We start from the raw sequence: 20,738 nt of genomic DNA on the forward strand, positions 1-20,738 counted from the left end.
ATTATACACCCCCTACCCCAACTATACCGCCCTCTTCATTATTTATACTTCCATTTTATGTATGGTGTCCATATCTTCTCAAAGCTGGTCAGTCTGTCATTTCGTATAGCTGTTAATTTTTCCATATAGTAAATTCTGTCTAGTCTAGATGACACATCTGCTAAAGTAGGCACCGATGGTTTGCGCCACCAGAAGGCAAGCTCACATCTCGTGGCTATAAAATTTTGGATCAACAGGCGCTGTTGAGTCTCCTCTCCTACTTAAATCGGTATGCTTAGGAGACACATTCTGGGATCCTTGGGGATTAAGAACCCAAGCATATCCTGTGAAAATCTCAAGACCCCATCCCACAGTTTGCCCACCTCAGGACACGTCCACCACAGATGGAAAAAGGTCCCTACTGAACCACAACCTTTCCAACACTTGTTATTCATAGAAGTCTTGCCAGAGTCAAGTACCACCTATATAACAATTTATATCTATTTTCTTTTATTAGAGCTGAAACTGACGCTTTACCTGATGTCATGAAACAGCACTCCCATTCACTGCCCTCCAAGATCTCTCCCAGATCTGTCTCCCATTCTCATTGATATGTCATTTTTATGTAAGGCTCCCCATTTAGCAACGCATACATCTTGGAAATTGTTTTTTTCAAGTCCTCACGCCTGATCACAAAAACCAACAAAGAGTGCCTTGCCTTTCTTTAATTCCAAACTTATCTTTTCTGCCCAAAAGTAATGGGCTAATTGATAATAGAAACAATCTTCCTCAGAAAGCTGGTAATCCTGCTGTATCTTTTCAAAAGACCATATCCCCTGGCCATCCCATAACTACTCCATTCTGGTTATTCCCTTCTCTGTCCATCATGCTATTTCCCTTACTTCTAATCCTGGGCTAAAATTCCTATTGTACAGAAATGAGGTACGATGGTATACCCATCTATCCCCTGCCAACCATCCCCTCCATTTCCCCCAAACTTTCATAGTTAACCTAGAAAAAGGCAATAGCCCCCTAAAAGACATCTTTCCCCCCTCCCAAAACCTAATCTCCAAGGGAAGAGGCCCCACCTTGTTTTGGGCTATGTATACCCAAGGTTTCAATCCCAACTTCACATGCTATTGCAACAAGGCACTCAGCTGAGCGGCTGTGTAGTACCAAGACAAATTAGGGACTCCACGCCCTCCCCTTAACTTCCCCTAATAAAGGACTCTACTGGACACTCTAGTTGGACTTTGATTCCAAATAAATCAAAGCAGCTTATGCTGCAAAAGTTTCAAAAGACCATCTGGAACTTTCATGTGGTAAGCTGTTCATCTTACAGATATAGCCACTCTTCCCAGCCATGAGAAATCCATCCAAGTCTTTTTGAATCTCATTCAACAAAGGAACATTGTTAAATCCAAATAACTCCTCACTCCTTGGACCAATTTTAACCCCCAAATATTTTGCACATTTCTTAGCAATTTTAAAGGGAAGTGTACCACAAAGTTCCACAAATCACTGTTCAGGAATGGATATATTCAAAATCTCTGATTTGTCTTCATTATCTTAAATCCAGAGACCCCCAAATTTTCTCATTTCACTTAATAATTCCTCAAATGAGGCCTCTGGCCTAGTGACTGCAAATAGTAAATCATCAGTGGACAGAGACAGTTTGTAATCAGTCTCCCCTACCATTATGCCATTGATTTGTAAATTTTGCCCAGTCCTCTCCATGAAGGGCTCTAATGACAGTGCAAATAATAGAAGTGACAGTGGGCACCCTTGCCTAGTTTCCCTCTTTATCTCAAAAGAGGCCGAGTAACCTCCACTGACCTTAATGTACACACGTGGTTGTCATATAGGCTTTCAACCCATCCAATAAAAGCCATCCCTACCTGCATTTTTTTCCAACATGCTAAACAAGAAAGGCCAATGGACTCTATCGAATGCTTTCTCTCCATCAACCATTAGCAGGACTGCTGGTACATTTCCCTGTTGTGCTTCCCAGATTAATTCTAAAACCCTCCTGACACTGTCCAATGCCAACCGTCCCAGGACAAACTCCGATTGATCCGGGTGTATGAGCAGAGGGCCACTGAGCTCAACCTAACTGCTAACACCTTAGCTAGGATTTTTAAATCTATATTGATTAGAGAAATAGGCCAGTAAGAACCACAAAGCTTAGGGTCACGACTTCCCTTCGCTAGGATAGTGATCCCCGCCAAGTTTGTGTCATTAGAAATAACCCCACCATTTCACAGAGCGTTGAACATTTTGGTCAATGGCTTAGTTAAGACAGACTGAAAGGTTTTATAGAACTTGGCGATAAAGCCATTAAGCCCTGGGGATTTACCCATTTTCAAATCCTTAATGACCTCAGCCACCTCCAATTCCAAAATTTCTTTATTAAGCCTCTCTATAGACGCATCAGATAAAGTTGGGAGACTTATCCCCTCTAGATATTCCATAATATCCTGCATGGCAATATGAGTCAGAGACATATAACGCTTCATAAAATTGTATAAATTTAGCCCTAATCATTCCTGTATTCCAAGTACCTTTACCATCTTTTGTTTTATTGATATGATTTTGAGTAGCCCTTTCTTTCAGTCATCTTGCCAGCACTCGCCCCGCCTTATTGCCAAATTCAAAATGTCTTTGTTTAAATGCAATTTTGTCTAGGTCGAGATTGTGCAATTCCTTTTTAGCCTCCTCCAATTTTCGCAGCCTATGACCCTCAGGCGACCTTTTATGACAATTCCAATTTAGCAACCTTTTGCAAAAGCAATACTCTTTTCCTTTCTCTCTCTTTCTTGAGAAAAGAGGCGTGTGAAATCAGTTTACCACTGATCACAGCTTTCAGACATTCCCAGACAGACCCACACGAGACCTCATCATCAGTGCTGTTAAGGGTTAAATACTCTTGTATATCTCCCAAGAGAAATTCCTGGAACAGTTTGCCATCTAGAAGCCGCCAGAAACTAAGACCCCCATCATTATAGGATGTCTTTAAAGAAACCCATACTGGCGCATGATCTGACCAAGAAATATTACTCACATCTGCATCTCCTTTTTGGCCTACCAGTGCTTTATCTATAAGAAAGTAATCTAATCGTGAATAGGATTTATGAGATTGAGAATATTAAGTAAAATTCCTAACCATAGGAACCGCAGCCTCCAAATATTTAGCAGCCCACGATCTGCAGTGAAATTTGTTTCGATCCCCCAACTCCAGAACCACTGTTATCTAGATAAGGGTACCTTGTAATGTTAAAATCACCCCCAACAAAAAGATGGCCCTCTGCCCACTTTATCAGAAGTTTTGAGATAGTATCTAGGAATGGTCCTTGCTCAGAATTCAGAGCATACAGATGAAGCATTGTATATAGCATATCATCTATCATAACCTTGATGAGAATATATCTGCCCTCAATATCCTTCAATACAGCATGAACATCCACCACTAAAGTTTGAGAGAATAAGATGCCCACCCCATAATATTTGCTACATTTAGTTGTTATGAAACATACTGCTGTGGAAAAAGCAAGTGTTGCTTACCTGTAACAGGTGTTCTCACAGGACAGCAGGATGTTAGTCCTCACATATGGGTGACATCATCAGGATGGAGCCCAATCACGGAAAACTTCTATCAAAGTTTCCAGAACTTTGACTGGCCCCTACTGGGCATGCCCAGCATGGCACTAACCCTGCAGCCAGCAGGGGTCCCTCTTCAGTCTTATTTGATAGCTACAGGCAGTGCCAGAAAAATAAAACAACGAAACGTTACGAACCCAACACCGCAGGGCGGCGGGCGGGTTTCATGAGGACTAACATCCTGCTGCCCTGTGAGAACACCTGTTACAGGTAAGCAACACTTGCTTTCTCACAGGACAAGCAGGATCGTAGTCCTCACATATGGGTGAGTACCGAGCTGAGGATGTCCAAACATGCACCAAATGTACCCAACAGCGTGCAACAGGCACAACAACTGGGGTGGAATTTGGTAGAGGGCATACTGAACCCCACCGGGCAGGCAGAAGGGTGTTGGTACATCACGTTGGAAATAGGTTACGCAGGACAGACTGGCCGAAGATGGAATCTTGTCTTCCGGCTTTGTCCAAGCAATAGTGGGCTTCGAAGGAATGGAGAGAGCTCCAGGTGGCAGCCCTACAAATGTCAGGAAGCGGCACCGATCATAGGTGTGCTACTGAAGTCGCCATGGCCCTCACAGAGTGTGCTTTAACACGGTCTTTAGAAGGAATGCCCGCTTGCTGGTAGCAAAAAGATATGCAGTCCGCCAACCAGGAGGAGAGAGTCTGTTTACCCACAGGTTGCCCTAATTTGTTGGGATGGAAAGAGACGAATAACTGAGTGCTCTTCCTGTGGGCAAGTGTACGGTCTAGATAGAAATTTAGAGCCCGTTTACAGTCAAGGGTATGCAGAGCCTGTTCCCCTGGATTGGAATGGGGCCTGGGAAAAAAGGTAGGTAGTATGATGGATTGATTAATGTGAAACTCCGAAACTACCTTGGGTAAAAACTTAGGGTGAGTGCGGAGTACCGCCCAGTCCTGCAGGAGTTTAGTGTAAGGTGGATAGGTAACTAGGGCCTGTAACTCACTAACCCTGCGAGCTGAAGTGATAGCTAAAAGGAAAATCACTTTCCATGTGAGATATTTTAGGTCACAGGAGTGAAGAGGCTCGAATGGAGTTTTCATGAGCCGACCGAGAACCAGATTAAGGTCCCAAGAAGGGGCCGGAGGACGTAAAGGTGGCTTGATATGGAGCAAGCCCTTTAAAAATCGTGTTACAAGGGGTTGTACTGATATAGGGACATCCCCGACACCTTTATGGAAGGCGGCTACTGCACTGACATGCATTCTGATAGAAGAGGTTTTTAGACCTTACTCTGAAAAATGCCAGAGATAGTCCAAAAACCTTGGGATTGGACAGGAAAAGGGATCAAGGGACTGTGAAGTGCACCATGATGGGTACCTTTTCCATTTATAGGAATAAGATTTTCTTGTGGAAGGCTTCCGTGAAGCAATAAGGACACAAGAAACCGAATCTGAAAGGTTAAGTGGTTGAAGGATTAACCTGTCAACATCCATGCCGTCAGGGACAAGGCCTGAAGATTGGGATGGCGTAGGCATCCGTCGTTTTGAGTGATCAGATGCGGGTCCGTTCCCAAGGGAATGTGCCAGCAGATGGAGAGATCCTGGAGTATGGGAACCCACACTTGGCGTGGCCAGTGAGGTGCTATCAGGATCATGGTTCCTTTGTCCTGACGTAGCTTCACGAGAGTCTTTGAAAGAAGAGGAAGTAGAGGGAATGAATAGAGCAGACTGGTTGCCCACGAGAGGGAGAATGCATCTCTGGGCTGAGAGCGCTCGCTCCGAATCAGGGAGCAGTAATTGTCCACTTTGTGGTTCTGAGGGGACGCAAAGAGGTCTGTCTGGGGGTATCCCCATTGGCGAAAGATTGAGGTCACTACCGAGGGGTTGAGAGACCACTCGTGTGGCTGGAAGACGCGACTCAGTTTGTCTGCCAAGACATTGTCCACTTCCGGCAAGTAGGTGGCCCTGAGGTACATCGAGTGGGAGAGCGCTTCCGCCCAAATCTGCGCAGCTTCCTAACATAGGAGGAAGGAGCCTGTGCCTCCCTGCTTGTTGATGTACCACATGGCCACCTGGTTGTCTGTCTGAATCAGGATGACGTGATTTGATAGGCGTTCCTGAAAAGCCCTGAGAGCATATCGCATTGCTCGAAGTTCTAGGAAGTTAATTTGATGTTTGGCTTCCTCTGGAGACCAAGATCCTTGTGTCTGTAGATTGTCCACGTGGGCTCCCCACCCGAGGTTGGAAGCATCGGTGGTGAGAATGTACAATTCTCACCACCTGCATCTCACCACCTGCATCTCAAAAAAGATATAGTTGCAATGGAGAAGGTACAGAGAAGGGCGAACAAAATGAGAAAGGGGATGGAAAGACTAAAGAGGTTAGAACTGTTCAGCTTGTGGAAGAGATGGCTGAGGGAAAATATGATAGAGGTGTTTAAAATCATGAGAGGTCTAGAACGGGTAAATGTGAATCGGTTATTTACTCTTTTGGATATTAGAAGGACTAGGGGGCACTCCATGAAGTTAGCATGTGGCACATTTAAAACTAATCTGAGAAAGTTCTTTTTCACTCAATGCACAATTAAACCCTGGAATTTGTTGCCAGGGGATGTGGTTGGTGCAGTTAGTGTAGCTGGGTTTAAAAAACAATTGGTTAAGTTCTTGGAGGAGACGTCCATTACCTGCTATTAAGTTGACTTAGAAAATAGCCACTGCTATTACTAGCAACAGTAACATGGAACAGACTTAGTTTTTGGGTACTTGCCAGGTTCTTATGGCCTGGATTGGCCACTGTTTGAAACGGGATGCTGGGCTTGATGGACCCTTGGTCTGACCCGGTATGGCATGTTCTTAGGTTCTTATGTTCTTAAGTTGATGGAGCTGACAAAGATATGGTATCTATGCTAGTTAATGACTCTGGTGAATATTGTGTGCAGAAAGGTGATGGCACCAATGGCACTAATCTATGCACCAGTGTGTTGTTAGCACCATTAGAGTCTGTTTTGGTTCCTGAATGCTTCAGCGCTGGAGTACATTTTCTCCTTTTTAGAAGAAGAAGCATGGTAAGACAACTCAGCAATAGGGACGGTAACTTACAAAGTGGCAAGCGGGTGCACATGGGCGTGCGCATTCATTGGCCTACACCCAGGGACGCGGCTATTTTATAAAAAACGCATATATGCACACATTATAAAATAGCCTGGCCACGAGCACAAGTGCTCCCAATTTTAAGTGGACGCATGCCTATGCACAAAAAAGCCGCTTCTATCATGTAAGTGGGGAAATTTTAAAAGGGATGCATGCCGACACCATTGCCTATTTTATCATTTCCTTCCCAGTTCTCCCAGTTACCAGCTAGGTTCTCCAAACCTCCCTGGTTTGATAGACTATACAGCACCCAGTTACCACAGACCCTTTACACCCTTCCGAAATGGCTCGTTATGTTTTTACTAACATGCCAATCATAGCAGATGTAAAGTTACATGGCAGGAGATTCGGCGTATGTCAAATACCATAAGTATTTACATGCAAATTTCTGGTTAAAGTCTCAAAACGCCCATGTACCGCCCATACCCCACCTACTTTTTGAGAAGTTTCGAGATGTGCACGCTGTGGGAGATATGCACGTATCTGGGGAGCTTTTAAAATCTGCTTGGCATGCGCCAGTCCAACGTATTTGCACATCCTCTAAAGCAGAGCTTTCCAAACTTTTCATGTTGGTGACACACTTTTTAGACAAACATAATTTCGGGACACAGTAATTCAGTCTACTAGCAAACCAGAGGTTAAAGGTTAAACGAACAAAATGTATTTCGACAATTTATGTATGTTTCCTTAAATATATACATAATAAAATGTTTCACGACACAACCTATCTTGTGAAAATCTTTCATTTATATTAAAAATATATAATATTCCAAGATTAATGTTATTGTTATAATTTATGAGTAACAATAATAAAACAAAGTTATTGTGTTATTCAATTTACCTCTTTAATGAGATATATGAGCTTGATGGGATGAACACAGATTTGAATATTTGGTGTTAATAAGAAAGTCCAAAGGGTCTTCTGCATAATTTTAAAAAGCTGGCCAGTTTCACACTATAAAATTATTTGATAGCCTCATTCAACTAATTCTATATGGCTATGAGAGTGAAGACTGGAATTTATAGGAAGGGACAGAATGTCAATATAAATCCTGCACCTCCAGTTCTGTAACTCTGTGCATCCACTGAAATTCCCCCAAACAATGAGCTTGAATGTTTCCCTTACAGCTCATCATACTAAAAGATGTTTTCAAATTCTGGTGTCACCTCACAGTAACAGCAGCACAAACACCTTCCACTGCCAGGCACATTGTGAACGAAAATAAAACCTCGCAAAAAAAAAAAAGACACTCAAAATCTATACTGCAATCCCATCATAACATAACAGTAATAACACCAAGGACTCTAACAACAATAACTCTACCTGTGAAAAAGCAAGGGTAAATATTATACTGGGTCCTAGAATACCAATACACCACCTACTGAGGAAACAATTGCTATAGATCCCTATGCTAGCGAATTTCTCATCATGGTCACACACACAGAGCAGAGACAGACCCTCACCAAATACAGAATACAAAATATAGGAGCACAAATTAGACAAAAACTGAAATGGAAACCCCAAGAAGCCAGACTCTGTGTATTAATAATGGAAAAACAGAACCATCATTCCTCATAAAACAAATAAAATCAAGAAACATAAAGCATCAGTTATAATAGTAAAACCATACTAATAAAAGAATATTTTAAAACTACTGATAAATAGAATATCCTCTCTCTCTCACACATACTCACATTTCCATTCTCTCTCACACATATACTGTCACATACATACACATTCATGCTCTTATACCCACCATAACCTCTCGCTCTCACAGACACTGACACACTCTCAAGCTCTAAGACACTCTCTCTCCCTCCACACACACACCCCCACACAAACTCTTACTCCCCTGGATTTTCTCATACATACTCTGTCTGGCTCCCTCACATACACACAAACACACACACCCAGGCAAGCTCCCAGTCATTCTCACACACTGAAACTGACCCCCAGGCAGGTTTCCATTCAATTTCACACCACTCCCTCAGGCATGCACACATTCATTCTCACACACACAGACCCCCAGGCAGGCACCAATTCATTCTCACACACACATACACCACACACAGGCCGGCACCTATTCTCACACATACAAACCCCAGGAAGACACCCATACATTCTCATACACAGACACACCCTCAGGCAGGCACACACTAAAGGCAAACCCCCTCTCTTTCTTTTGCCAGCAACCTCGGAGCCTCTCTCATTCCTCTGCTGCCACTGTCACTGCTGCCGCATGGCTATTGGGGAGGCGCTGATTGCTGCTATTGGCACTGAAGCCCATTCTGCTGCCTCCTCTGTGCAGGACCCTTGGGTTTCCACTTCCTCCATGTTGATCTCGTACATTGTGAAATCAGCATAGAGAAAGTGCTACTCTTGCACATTACCAGTAAAAAGTAATTTATTTCTTTTTTTTTTTACCTTTGCTGTCTGATCTTAGTTTTCTAATCGGTTGGTCACAGGCTTTTTTGTTCCACCTCCCCTTTCTTATTTTTTTGCCAATTCCTTTCATATTGTCTTTTTTTCTATTTCTTTTCTCTCCATCTATCTTCTTCCCTCAAACATTCAGTCAGGTTCTCATTCTCACATACTTTCTCTCTCTCACACACTCACAGGCTCTCTCTCATACAATCATTCATACAGTCTCTCTCTTGCACATGCTGTCTGACTCTCACACACCCAGGCTCTCTCTCACACCCACATGTTGTCTTGCTCAAGCACAGACTCTCACTGTCACATGCTCTCTCTCATACAATCATTCATACACACAGGCTCTCACTGTCACATGCTGTCTCTCTCACACACACACACACACACACAGGCTCTCTCACATGCTGTCTCTGCAAACATTCAGGTCCTCACTCCCACACACAATCTCTCAACTCACCTCATACACACACACAATCTCTCAACTCAGCTCACAGACGCACACAATCTCTCAACTCAGCTCACAGACGCACACAATCGCTCAACTCACCTCATTCACGCACACAATCTCTCAACTCAGCTCACAGACGCACACAATCTCTCAACTCAGCTCACAGATGCACACAATCGCTCAACTCAGCTCACAGACGCACACAATCGCTCAACTCACCTCATACACGCACACAATCGCTCAACTCAGCTCACAGACGCACACAATCGCTCAACTCACCTCACACACGCACTCTACAGGCCCTCAGCCGCTCTCTTACCTCTGGGCCTCCTCTTCACGGGTCGCTGCAGGATGGGCTCTGCAGCAGCCCTGATCTTCTCGGGCCGATCGCGGCGGCGACCCTGCTACCGGGCCTCCTCCTCTTCTCTCCCCGCTGCAACAATGCTTCTGCTCCTCTTCTGGACGCGGCTGACGCTCCTCCCCCTTTCTGCCCGTGCGGCTCCGGCAACATTTTTCTTCCGGGGCCGCATGGGCAGGAAGGAGGAGGAGCACCTGCACGTCTCGACGTGACCTTTTTCTTCTTCGGGCCGTGGTGAGGTGAGCTCCACCACGGCCTTGCCGATCTTCCTGCCAGCGATATTTTACTGCTCAGCCGCCAGCGGGATGAGCTCCACTGGCGGCTGCATTGGCTCCCACTTGCCGGTGTGTCACGTGCACCGGGCTTGCGCGACACACCGGCACACCTCAGGCGACACACCAAAGTGTCGCGACACAAACTTTGGAAAGCTCTGCTCTAAAGGATGTGTACATTGGCTTTTAAAATTCACCTTAAAGAGCATAGCTTGAGAAAACTCTTGTCTTTTAAATTTAGGTGATGCATCCCTCAGCTGTTTCTCAGCCCTTTGCTGTCCCAGAGAGCTGACAATCACACAAAAATTCTTTGACAGTAACTTTTAAACAGCCATCGGGCATACAAGTATGTGCATATGCCGGCTCATGGGAATGGATGCATACATGTGCGCACAATTTAACATGGACACGCGCATGTGCACCCAAATGCCGGCGCTACCGTGTAAGGGGGGGGGATTTTATTAAAACATGCTGATGCAATAGCCCTTTTTCCCAATTCATTCCTGTTTCGCCCATTTAACGCATCAGACTTCCTAACCTCCTCTGCTTTGTAGCCTTCCTTTTACCCTTTTAACCCCAACTCTTAAAACCCTGCTGACTCATCTAGTTTTTTTATTTTAATACTTGCACACCGTCCATAGTCAAAATAAAGTTATGCAGTAGGGGACCGTGGCGTGCGCTTGAGCATATAAATACTTATACTCAAGGCAACTTCCCGGAATGCCCGTGTCCTGCCCATGCTCTGTCCAGACCACGCCCATTTCCCACCACTTTTTGACTTTTTGACTTGTGCGTGTACCGGGAGATATGTGTACTCGCGAGCTTCTTAAAATCTGGTCCAAGATACTTGTGTATCTCCTAGATTTGGTGTGCGTAGGGCTTTTAAAATTCACCTATTTGTGTGTAACTTCTGGGTCCTCTGGCCCTAGGAAATATTGGAGCACAGGCAACACAAAGAGAAACATGTTGGGATAGTCCTAAGCAGTGAACATAGTGGTTGTACTGCTCTGATAAAGTCATCATTGTTGCGTCCGTTGGTCGCAGACGGCTGCGACTGCTCTGCCGTACCTCTTTTTCTCCCCTTTCTCTCTCTTTGGGCAAAATGGCTGTCTCCGGTGCCGAGTGCCGAGGGCCTTGGCATTTCCAGACCAGCGTGGGCGTCCCCATCTGCCATGCTCACTCCCGTGGCCTCCTAGGGCGTGAGCACGCACATCTCCGACGCTCAAATACATGTCATGGCGGGAACCTCTGGGGTGACCCCACCGCATGACGTCAGTACCTCTGGGTATATCCAGCCTCCGCTTCCGCTACCAATTTGAGTTAGCAAAGACTTCACTTCGCTACTCTGCCTGCCCTAAGCTGTATGCTTAGATGCCACTTTCATGCTAAGGGCCTCGCTCCAGCAGAAACTCTAAACACCCGCTCCTCGGGGGTCTCTCGCTTCCAACTTCCCTTCAGGGTCCTCAATAACAAGACAACTGCTCCTCGGGGGTCTTTTCTCTCTATTCATTTTCAGGATATTGGACCATGGGGTACTCACTCCTCGAAGGCCTATCTACTTCATATCCTGCAGTACAGACCTTCGGAGACAGGAAGACACCTTCACTCTGTGAGTACCTCTACGATCCAGCGCTCCAACTCCACCCACCAGCTGCGGCGTTACCCACACTGCGGACTCCTGCCTATCGTGAACATCTGGGTGAGACTATACTTCTGAGCCTGTTGAACATATTGGCACTTCGTGGATCAGTGCCTTACCTTCCTGCTTCACCATTTATTTACAGCAGTACAATACTCTATCCATTCTGTGTCTGCTATCTGTATCAGCCTATCGCAGTAGTTCCCCATGGGGCTCCTCCCCATGGGCGGAGTCATCTCCATTGCGACCAAGGGTCCACAATGCCTCAAACACAACAATCATATAGGAACAGTGTGGACATCTTTTGAAGCCCAGTTTGCCATCTGCCATTGTGAAGAAAGTTGTAGTTAGATGGAACTCAATCTTGAAGGAAGTGAAATAAAAAATATTTTTTGAAAATTGCAAAAGAAAAAATGAAAGAATAAGTCAAGAGGAAGAGAAAATAAGAAAAAACATGTCAGCAAAAATTTCAACGAGCAGTTCAAGGAGAGAGAAAGCAAAAATATGTCCTCTCTCATGAGCAGAACAAAAAAAAAGTCTACAAAAACTAAGGATATTTGCGTGGCAGTTGCACAGGAACACCTAAATATGCTCAAAAGAACCTTCTTGATTTTTCTAAGCTGTAAGAGAGCTTTCTATCTCAGCGATGTCAGATGACATCACCCACTTGTGTGACTGATTAATGTCCTGCTTGTCCATGGAGAACACTTTTCTCCTGAATTTTTCTGTTTTTTCTCGGAGCCTTCACGTCTCTAGCTGACAGAAACAAACCCTAGTATCTGCTGTTTATTCATGTCAATAAGGACTGTCCCTGGGCAGAGCACTGAACAAATACCTTCGTCTTATCACTGATGAGTTACAGACATGCTGTCTCCAAAAGAAGTGTATATAGAAGAGCACCTCCTACTTAAAAGTACTGTATATAATTTAACAAAGAACAGACATCATATGCTGTACATTCTAATAAACATACCAAAGATCTTGTTAATGTTTCTGAGTAGTTCATATTTTGTACTTTTTTCCCCAAAATAAAGGTTATTTACTGTTTTAGGATGTTTTATGGATCTTATTTTTGTTTATTATGTTTTTATTGTAATCCGCATTGAACAATATGGGAATTGCAGAATATAAATACAAAGGAAAATATTTTCTGAATTCTACCACTCATTCATCTACTTTACACAAAAAAGCATATAGTGGCATTCTTCTAACTTCAGTTACCACTGCAGAACCTTGTTCAAATCACTTAATAATAATAATAATAATAATAACATAATAACATGCCATACTGGGTCAGACTAAGGGTCCATCAAGCCCAGCATCCTGTCTCCAACAGTGGCCAATCCAGGCAATAAGAACCTGGCAAGTACCCAAAAAACTAAGTCTATCCCATGTTACTGTTGCTAGTAATAGCAGTGGCTATTTTCTAAGTCAACTTAATTAATAGCAGGTAATGGACTTCTCCTCTAAGAACTTATCCAATTGTTTTTTAAACCCAGCTACACTAACTGCACTAACCACATACCCTGGCAACAAATTCCAGAGTTTAATTGTGTGCTGAGTAAAAAAGAACTTTCTTCAATTAGTTTTAAATGTGCCACATGCTAACTTCATGGAGTGCCCCCTAGTCCTATTATCCAAAAGAGTAAATAACAGATTCGCATTTACCTGTTCTAGCCCTCTCATGATTTTAAACACCTTTTCATATCCCCCCCTCATCCGTCTCTTTTCCAAGATGAGTACTCCTAACCTCTTTAGTCTTTCCTCATAGGGGAACTGTTCCCTTTATCATTTTGGTCGCCCTTCTCTGTACCTTCTCCATTGCAACTATATCTTTTTTGAGATGCGGCGACCAGAATTGTACACAGTATTCAAGGTGCGATCCCACCGTGGAGCAATACAGAGGCATTATGACATTTTCTGTTTTATTCACCATTCCCTTTCTAATAATTCCCAACATTCTGTTCGCTTTTTTGACCGCCTCAGCACACTGAACCAACAATTTCAATGTGTTTTCCACTATGAAGCCTAGATCTCTTTCTTGGGTGGTAGCTCTTAATATGGAATCTAACATTGTGTAACTATAGCATGGGTTATTTTTCCCTATATGTGTCCCTTGCACTTATCCACATTAAATTTCATCTGCCATTTGGATGCCCAATTTTCCAGTCTCACAAGGTCTTCCTGCAATTTATCACAATCCGCTTGTTATTTAACTTCCCTGAATAATTTTGTATCATCTGCAAATTTGATTACCTCACTCGTTGTATTCCTTTCCAGATCATTTATAAATATATTGAAAAGTACGGATCCCTGAGGCACTCCACTGCCCACTCCTTCCACTGAGAAAATTGTCCATTTAATCCCACTCTCTGTTTCCTGTCTTTTAGCCAGTTTGTAATCCACGAAAGGACATCACCACTATTCCCATGACATTTTACTTTTCCTAGAAGCCTCTCATGAGGAACTTTGTCAAATGCCTTCTGAAAATCCAAATACACTACATCTACCGGTTCACCTTTATCTACAGATTTGTGAGGCAAGACTTGCCTTGGATAAAGCCATGCTGACTTTGTTCCACTAAACCGTGTCTTTCTATATGTTCTGTGATTTTGATATTTAGAACACTTTCCACTATTTTTCCTGGCACTGAAGTCAGGCTAACTGGTCTGCAGTTTCCCGGATCGCCCCTGGAGCCCTTTTTAAATATTGGAGTTACATTAGTCACTCTCCAGTCTTCAGGTACAATGGATGATTTTAATGATAGGTTACAAATTTGTACTAATAGATCTGAAATTTCATTTTTTAGTTCCTTCAGAACCCTGGGGTGTATACCATCTTATCTGGGTGATTTACTACTCTTCAGTTTGTCAATCAGGCCCTACCACATCTTCTAGGTTCACTGTGATTTTGTTCAGTCCATCTGAATTGTTACCCATGAAAACCTTCCCCAGAACGGGTATCTCCCCAACATCCTCTTCAGTAAATACCGAAGCAAAGAAATCTTTTAATCTTTCCGCGATGGCCTTACCTTCTCTAAGTGCCCTTTAACCCCTCGATCATCTAACGGTCCAACTGACTACCTTACAGGCTTTATGCTTCGGATATATTTTTTAAAGTTTTTACTGTGAGTTTTTGCCTCTGCTGCCAACGTCTTTTCAAATTCTCTCTTAGCCTGTCTTATCAATGTATTACATTTAATTTGCCAACGCTTATGCTTTATCCTATTTTCTTCTGTTGGATCCTTCTTCCAATTTTTGAATGAAGATGTTTTGGCTAAAATAGCTTCTTTCACCTTACCTTTTAACCATGTCTGTAATCGTTCTGCCTTCCTTCCACCTTTCTTCATGTGTGGAATACATCTTGACTGTGCTTCTAGGATGGTATTTTCTAACAATGTCCATACCTCTTGCACACTTTTTGCCTTTGTAGCTGCACCTTTCAGGTTTTTTTTAAACTATTTTTCTCATTTTATCCAAGTTTCCCTTTTGAAAGTTTAGCAAGAGAGCCGAGGATTTGTTTACTGTCCCCCTTCCAATCATTAATTCAAATTTGATCATATTATGATCTCTATTGCCAAGCGACCCCACCACCATTACCTCTCTCACCAAATCCTGTGCTCCACTGAGAACTAAATCTAAAATTGCTCCCTCTCTCATTGGTTCCTGAACCAATTGCTCCATTTCTCTCACTCTCTGCTTTCAGTTTTACTTACAGGAATTGAAGAGTGGTGTTACGATATCCCATAATTCAGTAAGGCGACTGCTCCATAATCTAGTCTAAGTTCTAGTACATTAGAAACTAATCTACTGCTAGAAATCTGTAACAGCACATAGACAATAATAAAGGTAAAAACTGATAACTGAAAACAAATTCAAAATTAACACAGTAATATAGTAGATATCAGCAGATAACACCCATCACATCTGCATAGCTGGCCCTGCTTACAGCCCTAACTAAAGATGTCATTCTTTTTTCACTTGGATGGAATTCCAGGAGGAAGAGAAGGGAAGGGATAAAGATAGGCAGTACTTTTTTTTTTCTTAGTAGGCTGTTGGGAGGGGGATCAGGTTTTCAGTGGACAAATCCTTAGTTAAAACTATCCAGTTAGTGTGGATTTTCAGTGCTACCCAGCTAAATTTAAGAGCCCAAGTCTAAACACCTTATATTTAGGAAGCCATATTTTGTCCACCTAGATTCAGGAAAATTTTCCATCAAACTAGGTCTTTGGCTGAAAAATTTCCTAAACCTAGGCAGTCAAAATTTGGCTGCCTAAGTAAGGAGCTCAGTCTTTTAAAAAAATACACTTCTTGAAAGCTAAGAGGTAGATTTTAAAAGCCTTGTCTTTGGCTGAAAAATTTCCTACAAACTAAGTGGGCCACACAGGAACTACGTGAATTTTAAATAGCTGGGAAGGGCGTGCATACATTGATATATGCGCCCACAAAAAGTAGGCGGAAAAGAAGCAGGGTATGGGCGTTCCAGAGGCAGGGCCAGCACTGACATACAATACCCCCTAAATTTCCTCAGCCGTTGTGTGTATGTTATATACGCCACTTTGCTACAGCTCCTTGGTAGGCATAAGAGTCGGGAGTGGGGAGAGAGAGAGAGACTCGTTAAGGTTCAGTCTGATACTGTATATATGGACCATTGTAAGGGGACACTTTGATTCGGGGTGAGTTTTCAGGAGGTGGGGTGGGGTTAGGGGGTGGGGTTACAGACACATTCATAGTAAAATTGACATCATTACAGAATTTTAGACCATGTAAGTGATGAAAAGGAGTTGATTTGTACAATGCAGCTAGCAGAGAATACAGTGTACAAATCAACTCCTCTTTTTAGAATTTTCATCACTTATAAGGTCTAAAATTCTTTAATGTTGTCAATTTTACAATGGATACTTCTGAATGTGTCTGTAACATCCCCCCCCCCCCCAACCCACCTCGAATCAAACTGCTCCATAGAGTTGTCACAATGTTAGTGTGTTTCATCTCTACGTCATCAGATTCAGCTTAATCTGGTTAGGGACTTAAAAAGGCAACCTATGGAAACGGGCTGATGATCTCATGCTGTTCCAAGGGCCACAATAGAAGTGTTCACATTGCATCCCCTATCAGTTTCCTATTACTCTCCAAATTCTATTCTATATTGTCACTGATTAGTGACAAGGATATGAGGACAGAGAGGAATATTAACCATTTGTCTGTAAGCTTTTATATACAAAGAAAATTAGGAATAAAACTAAAACTTGCCGATTTTTTCTCCTGTTTCAATTCTTGCACAAAGCTTGTTAATTCTGTTGTGATCTGCAACGTCATGTTTTCTGAAATAACTTCATGCTGTCCAGCATAGTCGGTCATTTCAGTCAAAGTGGTTTGAAAAGCTTTACACGATGTGTACCTGCACCACAACACAGACAGAATAACCCTTCATGTCATTCAGGGCTTACAAACTTCAGATGTACTGCTAATGATCAGAACAGACATTTCCATTTTCCTTGAGGCACACAGTAAGGCACATATCTATCTCAACATTCATCAGAGGTGTGATCAGGAAGAATATTAAATGAGCATAGGTTCATCTGCAGAACTTTTCTTAAAGCTCCTTAATTTCAGATGGCTGTTCTTACACAGATGTTGCTTGTTACAAATTTACAAGTTAGACAAAAGGCTCTTACAAAAACTGTGTTTGAATATTTTGGGAGTAGTTTTCAAACAGAGTTATGCGCCTAAATGTAACTACTATGTAGCAATTTTCAAAAGCCATTTACTCAAGTAAAGAGCACTTATGTGAGTAAATTCTATGGACAATTCAATGGCATATATTCTAGCAATTTTCAAAAGCAGTGCTCGTTCATCTTGGTGCAAATGCGGCCTGGAGAAGAATATTGGCAGGATAATTGATTGGTTAACATGGAAATCCATCACCAGCTTAGGCAGGAACTTAGGGTGCATATGTGACCACTCTGTCATGATAAAATTTAGTACAAGTTAGATAAGTCATTAAGACCTGGAGCTCACTGACCCTGTGCGCTGAAGTGACCGCCACCAAAATTATGACCTTCCAGGTCTGGTAACTCAGGCCACAGATGTGCAGTGACTCAAAAGGAGCTTTCATCAGCTGAGCTAACACCACGTTGAAGTCCCAAGACACAATGGGAGGCCTTAGGGGAGGCTTCAACTGAAGCAGACCCCACATGAAACTTGCAACTGTAGGCTGTACAGAGATGGGTGCACCATCTGCACCATGGTGGTATGCACCAACTGCACTCAGATGAACTCTGACGGAATTGGTTTTCAAGCCAGTCTCCGATAGGTATAGAAGGAAATCAAGCAATTTTTGTGTGGGGCAGGAAAATGGATCTAGGGCCGTCTGCTCATACCACAAGGAAAACCTCCTCCACTTCAGGACTTTCTAGAGGAAGGCATTCTAGAAGCCACCAGGAGCCGAGACACATCTTTTGAAAGATCAAGCATCTGCAGAATCAACCTCTCAACATCCAGGCTGTGAGCAACAGGGCCTGGAGTTTGGGATGCTGCAGCCAGACCTGATCTTGCGTGATGAGATCTGGGAAAGTCCCCAGACTGATCGGTTTCTGGATGGACAACTGCCGCAGGAGTGGAAACCAGACCTGTCTTGGCCGATAAGGGGCTATGAGGATCATAGTTCCTCTGTCCTCACAGCACCTCAAGAGAGTCTTCGCTACTAAGGGAATCGGAAGATATGCATATAGAAGAAGACCCTTGCCCCAGTGATGGGCAAGGGTGATCGAGGCTGGTTTGCCATCTGACCTGTATAGGGAGCAGAAAAGAGGCACCTTCCTGTTGCAGGGGGACGCAAACAGATCTATGTCTGGGCTCCCCCTGAGGTGGAATATCTGATTTGCTACCCCCTGGTCCAGGGATCACTCATGGGGTCTGAAGACTTGACTCAGCCTGTCCACTACCACATTCTCCATCCTGGCCAGGTACATAGCACTGAGCTCCATCCCATGGGACAGGGCCGACGACCAGATCTGGACCACTTTCTGAAACAGAAGGTACGATCCCATGCCTCCCTGCTTTTTGACATACCACATGGCTACCTAGTTTTCAATCTGGATCAGGACAACTTTGTTGGACAGCCAATCTCTGAAGCCCAATGAAAGTACCTGTTTGCCTGAAGCTCCAAGAAGTTGATTTGACAAGAATGTTTCTGAGCAGACCAGAGATCCTGGGTGGTGAGCCCATCTACATGAGCTCCTCACCCTAGGGTAGATGTATCCATGGTTAGGACAATTTAAGAAGGAAAGCTCCAAAACGAGATCCCCTGTTCCAGATTGGAAAGTACCTGCCACCAGGACAATGAGTCCCTGAGAAACGGGATGACTGAGATGCAATCCTGGAGGCTCTGAGTGGCCTGGCGCCACTGTGACCTCAGGGTCCATAGGGCTCTGCACATGTGTAAATGTGCCAGGGTAGTAACATGGACGGTTGAAGCCATATGGCCCAACATCCTCAACATGTGCCAGGCCGGCACCTGCTGGCTCTGCTGAATCTCTGACACAATGGTCACCACGGCAATAGTCCTCTGGCAGAGCAGAAAGGACTTGGCCTGAGCCGTGTATAGCAGCGCTCCTACAAAGTCCAACTGAGGTGACGGGTTAAGATGGGACTTTGGGTAGTTGAGAACAAACCCTAGTGACTCCAACAACCAAATGGTCAAGCGAATGGACCTGATAGCCCCTACCTGAGACGTGCTCTTGACCAGCCAATTGTCCAGATACAGGAAGACAAACTCCCAGACTACGAAGCTGCACTGCCAACACGGCCAGGCATTTTGTGAAGACTTGTGGGGCAGACACAAGCCTATCTCCTGTGACCTGGGAAGATCTCGATATGAGTGTAATGGCTCTTTAGATCGAGGGAGCATAGCCAGTCCCCTATTTGTGAAAAGGGGATCAAGGTGCCCAGGGAAAACATCTTGAAATTTCTTTTTTTAGAAACTTGTTCAAGGCCCTTAGGTCTAGGATGAGACAGAGTTCTCCTGTTCTCCTTGGAATCAAGAAGTACCTGGAGAAGAATCCCTGCCATCGTTGCCCAGGTGGTACGGGCTTGACCGCTCTGGCCGTTAAGAGGGAGGAGAGCTCCACTTGTAGTACCTCCTGATGCGCTCCTGGCCCCCAATGTGGGCACGAAGGGAAATTTGGTGGGACACCCAATTGGTACCCTTGGCAGACAATGGACAGAACCCACTAGTCAGAGTTAACACTGGGCCACTGGTTCGCAAAGAGCTGCAGACTGCCCCTGACCTGAGGTTTCAACATCCCGAGTATGGGCAACTGGTTTACACTCCCTATGGCCCAGTCAAAACCCCGTCCCCAGAGTTGACTGAGGAGCTGGCTGGGGTTTGGGGCTCTCTGCTGCCTGGCATGGCTGCAGAAGCCCTGATGGTGTTGATGGGAGCGAGGAGGCGGAGGATAGTACTTCCACTGGTGAAAGAAAGACTTCCTTGGTCCCAGTCTCGATGGCCTCCTCGATGAGGAGGATGGGCCGAAGTACTAACGGAGAGTTGTTGGAGGGTCTCCTGGTGGTCCCAAAGTTAGGGTAAAGGATGCTGTGGCCCATTTCCGAAGAGATTCTCTCCAGTACACGGCACATCAGTGAGTCATTCCTGTACCTCCGGTCAGAGATCCGAAACCCACAGCCATGTCATTCTGTGGGCATCAATTCCCGCTGCAGAGACTCTCAAAGTCATTTCGAAGACATCGACATAAGGGTGCCTTGCTGCTGTTAATGTAGCTGCTCAGCCACCTCTTGCACCTGCTTCTAAATGTCCCGCGAGTACAGGATCATGTAGAGCT

General features: G+C 44.1%; 1 protein-coding gene across 13 annotated transcripts in view; it reads right to left on the minus strand.

Moving 5' to 3' along the window:
- FNBP1 (formin binding protein 1) overlaps positions 1-20,738 on the minus strand; it is a 547,949-nt gene that overhangs the window by 388,848 nt on the left and 138,363 nt on the right. For all 13 annotated transcript variants that reach the window (XM_029614281.1, XM_029614291.1, XM_029614288.1 and 10 more), the window contains exon 4: positions 17,149-17,296. In XM_029614281.1, coding sequence (XP_029470141.1) covers positions 17,149-17,296 — 148 coding nt within the window. The remainder of the gene's footprint in view (positions 1-17,148; positions 17,297-20,738) is intronic.

The sequence above is a fragment of the Rhinatrema bivittatum genome, chromosome 8 (assembly GCF_901001135.1).
Source record: "Rhinatrema bivittatum chromosome 8, aRhiBiv1.1, whole genome shotgun sequence".
Classification (NCBI taxonomy): Eukaryota; Metazoa; Chordata; class Amphibia; order Gymnophiona; family Rhinatrematidae; genus Rhinatrema; species Rhinatrema bivittatum.